We start from the raw sequence: 7,500 nt of genomic DNA on the forward strand, positions 1-7,500 counted from the left end.
AACATTATTTTTCTTTTCTGGTGTTTGTTTTTTATATAATGGATTTAAAAACAAAACAAAACCATGAAGTAGTTTGCTTTGTTTCTTTAGGAAGTATTACTTAAAAGAGCAGCTGACCTTGTTGAAGCCCTATATGGAATGCCACACAACAACCAGGTAGGTCACCAGTACTTTTTTCATATACATGCTTACATATGTAAATCAGTACCTTGTGTTTGCAAAGTTGGCAAAATATCAACACATTCTTTTTGTACACAGTATAGATGTGCCAGCCACCTTGAGGGCAGTCTGATGTGATGCAATGCTCCAAGGGAAATGCTTCATCTTCCCATTTTCTTTGTACAGCTAGTTTTCCTATCAGAAATGACAATTAAGTGTAGGGTGCCAAAAACATAAGTAATCATTAAGACAAGAGAATAACCTTGAACTTGGTCCAAAATATACAGTGGCTAATGGGAAATCCTAAGTAAATCTGCTAAACAGAGCGGATAAAACATAACATATTTTGCAAACTAATGGAAAAACATTGCTGCAGTCTCCAAATAAAGTATATTTTTACAGTTTTCACATGTTACAGCACTAGACCAAATGTTTGTTAACTTCTTCACTGCTTTATATCTGTTATGCTTACAGAAGAAATATACATAACTTCAGTAAGCAGAAGGAAGAAGAAAAAGTTTAATCACAGCCATAGAAACAAATATCAAATCCACGCATCTGCATAATCATACCATAATCTCTGCCATTAATAATAATGTTATTCCAAATCAGGGCATGTTATAGACTATCAGGTAACATAAACAAATACACTCCATGTTAGCAATTAATTCTTTTACTGCTTTGTAGGAAATAATCCTGAAACGAGCAGCTGACATTGCTGAAGCGTTATACAGTGTGCCACGCAATCACAACCAGATTCCTACTCTTGCCAACACTCCAGCTCACACTGGCATGATGGGAGTGAACTCATTTAGCAGCCAGCTAGCAGTTAATGTTTCAGAAACATCACAAGCTAATGACCAAGGTATGTGGGGTTTCAAGAGTTAATCCTTCATATTGATGGCTGTTCTTTGACAATGTCTATTAATAGTGGCTGATGCCATCACTATGCTTTATCTTCCTCCTCTTCCCTTTAGCCCTGTCTTTGATTGTGTAATGTAGCGCAGTCTTTAAATTGCAGATATCACTTAATTCTTCCTTTTTTTGTTTTATCATGAACCATCTGAAATGAAAAGATTTATGCAAAATGCAGAAAGATATGACAGCACATTGTGAACATTAGATATGTATTGTATATATTTATTATAAAGCAAGTATGTCTGGAAGTCCTCCACATTTATTGAATATGTGAACATGGGAACGTAAGGCCTGGGGGCTTGATGGTGCCCCCTGCTTTCCTGGATCTGGTCTCCCAAGACCTAGGGTTCCCTCCCTAGTATTGGAGAGCCTACACTGGTGCCCAAGTGCTCCCTTCCCCCACCAGAGCCTAGGGGGGGCCCAGGCTAGCAGATAATGTGTGCTCCAGTCCTGTCCCACTTCCACTGCAGACCTGGAGCACACAAAATCTGTTAACAAAACTAGGCTCTGGCGTGCAAGGGGAATGTGGGGAGTGTCTTTCTGCTTCTCAGTCGTGGGCCACGTCCAAGAGGGTTTGTTTTTCTTTTTTTGCTTCTCATTTGTGTGCTGCCCCCGACTGATTTTTCTGAGAGTCAGCAGCCCCCAACCCAAAAAAGATTCCCCAGCCTTGATTTACACTGGCATATCTAATTTGCCCACAAGGTATTTTTAGAAGATTTTATAAACGTAAGACAATTTTATACAAATGTAGGTATAGAATATATAAAAATACAATCCTTGTAACTTAATTGTTCTAACATATGTACAGCAAACTGCATTTTAAAATTAGATTTATACTAATGAAAGGAATACAAACAGCTTCTTAGGTATATTCAAAGCCATATTATTTTGCTTACAACATAATTATATATTGATTGCACAGATGAGAATAAATTCAGGCTGATGTTCCATAGTTAGACATCCAGATTGTGCCTTGTCTCGGCTTACAAAAGAAGGTCTTTTAATCCACTTCCACCCTAGAAGTCTTATAAACATTCTCCACTTTGGTTCTGAGTTAGTCGTCACAGAAACAAGCACCTTTATGGAAGTACTAGCTTACTGTTAGCATAAAAATATCAAACATAAAAATGAAGACCCCAAAACAGCCTTTTAAAGTTAAATCACTGCAACAAACAAGTTTTTTCCTGTCAGCTATGGCATTTGAAGGTCTGGAGAGGCTGAAAGTTCATCCCAGTATGTTGGTACAAACCAGGAATCAAGCCTGTTGATAATTGCTACTAAAGACAAATGTGAAGGAAACTGACATGCTCGGATCGAAGAGAGCTTTTGTTGGCTGTCTATGCTAGTAGGAGAGACAACATAGAGTGCTCGCAGATGATTTAAGTAAGGTTGGCATGATAAGGTTATCTTAAACTGCAAGAGTTGATAGGGCAGTAACAGACAACTTAGAGCAAAGCTGTGCAATCAATTAAAACTCTGTAATATATGATGCATGAGGAAACCCCCCAGCCCTCTAACTTTATATTATAAATATTAACATTATTTTTTTGTGGTGGGGGGGTTTCTAACACAGTAGGTTACAGTCGCAACACAAGCAGTGTTTCCCCGCGAGGATATGTTCCGAGCAGTACTCCTCAGCAGTCCAATTACAACACAGTCAGCAATAGCATGAATGGATATGGCAATGCCGGCATGCCCAATCTAGGTGTACCAGGTTCCCCTGGATTTCTTAATGGCTCCTCAGCTAACTCTCCTTATGGCAGTAAGTGTCTATTTTTGGTAACACATCATCATCCTATAGATCCATGTTTATTACAAAATCGGATACTTGTACTGTTTCGATTTTCTATAATGTGAGCTACTGGATAAAAGGAGGGGTGACTCTGGAGGCTGGACGTAAAAATGAAAATAGTAAATTGATCTTTATTTGCCATAATACAATCTCAGAGAAAAAAATCGGACTGCACAATTTGTCACAAAAGTCCAACACAAAAGAGTTTGCCTGTTATCCAGAGAGTGGCCAAGCCAAGGCATTTCATTATTTTTATTTTTATCTATCTATATTTTTTTCAAATATTTTAAGCGGCAAGGCCCTATCACTCTCTTTTTCCATGTTTACCATGAAAAACCTCAAGCTGAGTCCTGATTATTTTTGCTTTATTGCAGTAGTGCCGTCAAGCCCTACCATGGCAGCCTCTTCGGTCACCCTTCCTTCAAACTGTAGCAGTACACACGGCATTTTCTCATTCTCACCTGCCAATGTCATCTCTGCAGTGAAACAAAAGAGCGCCTTTGCTCCAGTTGTCAGGCCCCAAGCCTCTCCTCCACCATCTTGCACCAGTGCAAATGGAAATGGACTTCAAGGTGAGCTGGATCTCTCATTTTTTGTGTGTATTGCAGGCTTTTCAGTGCATACACTAAAACTCTGTCTTTTTGGAGAGTGGTGCCTTTTGACTTTAACTGAAATGAGAAATGACAACATTTTAGTTTTCTGGTTCTGCAATATAAATGCAAGAATATCACACTTAAAACTGTAGCACAAAAATGTGCTAAATTTGAAGCAAATCCTAGTTTGATTTTAATTCTTGCATTAGAGGGATATAGTAGCTGCTTTCCTGGCATTTTCCCTTCAGGTTTCATACATTAAACTTTAAACTAAACACATGTCTCTGAGTGCTCCTTACAGATCATGTATACTCTCCTTGCATTTCCTTATACATTCTCTCCATACATTTTTGATGAATATTTTTAACTGTAGTATTACAGAGTAATATATTCCCCCCATTTAGACACACAACTGTTATTTAAAAATGTCAAAAGAATGAAAACTGGTTGAAAATGTTGCTTAATGGATTGACCTTCCCTGTTATTGCAAACCAGATTAAACCAATTTGCATGTTTTGATGGGCTTTATAGGCCCATTGTTGTCATGTTCAACTAGATACAGTTCTTGGGCCTGTGAGAAAAATGAAATGTTTTAATTAAAACAGGCAACTCTAAGGTTCTGCTTTTTTGTTTGTGTGTATAAATCAGTTGCAGGATTCACTTGGTCACCTGCTGGCATTGGGGCAGAATTATGGTGCAATGCAAATTTATAAGAGGAATAAGAACATCCACAAAGGGATGTTTTCCCTTTTTACGTCATTTCTCAAAGTATGGATGATAAGTAATGCCTGCTTAATTTGAACAGTTCAAAAAGGTTAGTTGCCTAACTGTTTTCCAGGGCCCAATTCTGTGCTGTGCTGAACTGAAACAGCTCACCTCCCACTGAAGTCAGATGGGATTGCAGGCACTGAAACCTCCCAGATATAGACCCACATTTCTCAGCAAAAATTCTGAACTTTATTATTGACACTGCAGTAGTGCTTACAAGATATCATGCACTTTCCAAACACTTTACTGTGTAGAAAGTAAATCTAAAAACTATGCCAGGTAGAACCCATATTTTTGTAAAAGTGCCAACATCCATTTAGCTAGATAAAATAATTTGAAAATGGATATTAAAAATGATCAAAATGTACATAATTACAATAAGAGAGCCTCCCTGCTGAATGCTCACCATAATAAAAAAACTCAGAAGCTAAATTTTGAAAGGCATTTAAGCAACTAAAAATATAGGGAAGCATCTACTGGAATTTCCAAAAGCCCTAAGCAAGTTAGGTGCCTATCTTCCGCTGGCTACCCATCTTTATTTTTAGGCATCTAAATAATTTCTAAACTCTGGCCCCAAGTAACTACGTATGTCTGGCACCAACATATTCTGGTTTCATCAAACCAAAGAGAAAAACAAATTCCAGACGTGAAGGCTAACACCACATGGTGGTGAAATTCACTGTACTCCAGGAAGGCCAATCAAGGCCCATGCACCATTTACATCCTACATAAGTCCTATTTTGAGGATTTAAGCAGAATTTAAGAAGTGCACAGGGGTCGTGTTGTCACTCTGCATTCAATGTGAATGTTATACTCCTACCCCAAGATTTTAAAGATTTTCCGTTTAAATGTCCCCGCTTGATTTCAACAGTTGGTATCCAGCATACAAATTAGGGAGGCACTCACAGTTCAGAATCAAAACCTTGAATTGAAATGTGCCAAAAATGAATGGGAAGCTACTGCAGTGTCTGAATTGTCATATGTGCTTCTCTAATGAAATACCACAAGAGCTTCTGCATGAAGAGTTATTTGGAAGAGTTCTTTTAAAAAAAAAAAACACTTATTGACACTGAGTCAATTTCTGGTGTGTGTTACTAAGTGTTTCTGTTAGTTTCATACACATAACTAGAGATTTCTGGTCAGCAAATTTAATAAAATAAGAAATAGAACAGCTGCCATTTACAAGAATTGAAGTTCTGGAATGACCCAATCTGGAGGAGGTGGGGGTGTGAAAGATGCATAAATAATTATTGATATCTCTGCATCTTTAGGAAAGGTCACAACTATATAGTCAAGAAAACGCTGCTGTTTACCTGACGATCCAGAAGCAGCCATGGGTCTATTAGATTTTGGACCTGAATTATAAAAGGCGCTATGTCCCTTTAGTTAAAGGGGCAGATATCACTGCTTGTCATGTTTGTTTTCCCCTGCATAGCCTCTTGTCTGGATTAAGACTCAACCAGCTAGCTCTCATCCAGTGCTAGGAAACCTGACTGATCATACTGTCCTGGTCCAGGAAAGTCTGAGAGGTAGCGCTAAAGGTCACCAGCATCCCAACGTCATTGTTACACAAATTGTCTCATGGCCTCCCCTTGAGGCCTTGTACACATAATGAACAGAAGAGGTCACAGAATTGAGCCCTGTAATATCCCACACAATACAGCCCTTGGTGCAAATGAGTAATGGCATTGTAGGGCTCGCTGGGGTTTACTGTAATCCTTGCTGTTAAACAAACCAGTTGCTGGCTTTGACTGTATGTGAGAAAATAGTACTCTCCTTAGCAAATCTGAGATTACTTGGTTTAAAGCCATCTTTCTTCTCTTCATATCCATGAGGCTGCCAGATCGTGTTTCAGCCCCCAGCATAACTTAAAGCATCTTTAGGGCTGCTCCAAGCTCCTTTGCCTTTTAATGGTAACTTATATTTGCATTTCACTTTCCCCAGTGCTTACATATATCTTCTGCCAAATTACAGTACATCTTTTTTAGGACCAGATTCTATAAACTCTTGCTTTCAGAGTAAGTTGTTTGTTTAACCTCAAATGGATTATTAGTGTGAGTAAGAAGTACTCATGTAAGTAAGGGTCTAAAAGATTGGATCTCTAAGCCCTGATCCCACAAACTTTTATGTGCATGCTTCATTTTAGGGACATGAGTAACCCTGTCAACTTTATATGACTTCAATGGGACAACTGACATGCATAACATTTAGGGATCTTTGCAAGAGCAGGGCTTTAGACTGAAAGTTCTTTTGTGGCACAATCTTTTTTCCTCCTGTTAAGCACCATTTATGGTACTGAATAATATTTTTAGTGAGAAAGCTATGGCCAGCTGTGGACTCAGAAATGCAAAATTTAAGACTTGATTTTCTAATATATTTTATAGTTTGTAGATGGGGAAAGCTGTTTGACATTGGTACAACATATGATTGCAATGTAGAGCAAAACATATTCAGTATTCTTTTAAAAAGAGTTATTATTTGCCTGGCAATTAAAATTATTATTTACTATTTATATTACTGTAGCACCCAGGAGTGATAGCCATGAACCAGGACTTCACTTTATAAGGTGCTGTAAAAATACACACTAAAATACCCACAAATCATAAGCTCCTTGGGGAAAAGACTTAGGGTTCGTCTAGACTACACTGAAGTTTCAAAAGAGGATATGCAAATTCAGCAGGAATTTGCATATCTTCTTCTGAGCTCATTTTCAAAAGCAGAGCTTTCAAAAGTGAAAGTAGTTGGGACACGGGTTTTTGGCAACCCCCCCTTTTTCGAAAAGCCATGTAAACCTCATTTTTTTAGGAAGAGCAGCTTTTCAAAAAAGGAAGTGCTGAAAAAACCGCGTATTGTCTTTCAAAACTTCAGCGCAGTCTAGACATAGCCTTAGGGTATGTCTAAACTACATCCCTCTGTCGGCAGAGGGATGTAAATTAGATGTATCAAAAGTGCAAATGAAGCCGGTATTTAAATACCCTGTGGTTCATTTGCATAAAGGCGGCCGCCGCTTTTTTCTGAAATGGGGATTTTTGAAAAAAAAAAAAAGGCAGTGTAGATGGGGCATTTTTGACAGAAATGCCCTGCTTTGAAAGATCCTGTACTCCTCAAAAAATGAAAATGCCATGTCTAAACTGCTGGGGTTTTTTCAAAAAGCCTCATTAAAAAAAAAAGCAGCAGCTGCCATTAAGCAAATGAAGCACAGGAAATTCAAATCCCGGCCACATTTGCGATTTCGATCTGTCTAATTTACATCCCATATTGTTGAAAGAG

At 38.3% G+C, this 7,500-nt stretch overlaps 1 protein-coding gene and 1 long non-coding RNA gene across 19 annotated transcripts in view; one reads left to right on the plus strand and one right to left on the minus strand.

Moving 5' to 3' along the window:
- The window catches only part of EBF3 (EBF transcription factor 3), a 143,751-nt gene that overhangs the window by 133,108 nt on the left and 3,143 nt on the right, over positions 1-7,500 (plus strand). For 9 of the 18 annotated variants that reach the window (XM_006136640.4, XM_014580341.3, XM_014580340.3 and 6 more), the window contains 4 exons: positions 91-156; positions 847-1,024; positions 2,651-2,839; positions 3,244-3,441. In XM_006136640.4, coding sequence (XP_006136702.1) covers positions 91-156; positions 847-1,024; positions 2,651-2,839; positions 3,244-3,441 — 631 coding nt within the window. Of the gene's footprint in view, positions 1-90; positions 157-846; positions 1,025-2,650; positions 2,840-3,243; positions 3,442-4,110; positions 4,277-7,500 lie in introns of all 18 variants that reach the window. The other 9 variants (XM_006136645.4, XM_075935245.1, XM_075935247.1 and 6 more) reach the window with 3 other exon arrangements.
- The window catches only part of LOC142830426 (uncharacterized), a 20,992-nt gene continuing 16,930 nt past the window's right edge, over positions 3,439-7,500 (minus strand). The window contains exon 3 of the long non-coding RNA XR_012905656.1: positions 3,439-3,537. This is a non-coding gene — a long non-coding RNA (uncharacterized LOC142830426). The remainder of the gene's footprint in view (positions 3,538-7,500) is intronic.

Source organism: Pelodiscus sinensis, chromosome 8 (genome assembly GCF_049634645.1).
Source record: "Pelodiscus sinensis isolate JC-2024 chromosome 8, ASM4963464v1, whole genome shotgun sequence".
In the NCBI taxonomy this organism is placed as follows: Eukaryota; Metazoa; Chordata; order Testudines; family Trionychidae; genus Pelodiscus; species Pelodiscus sinensis.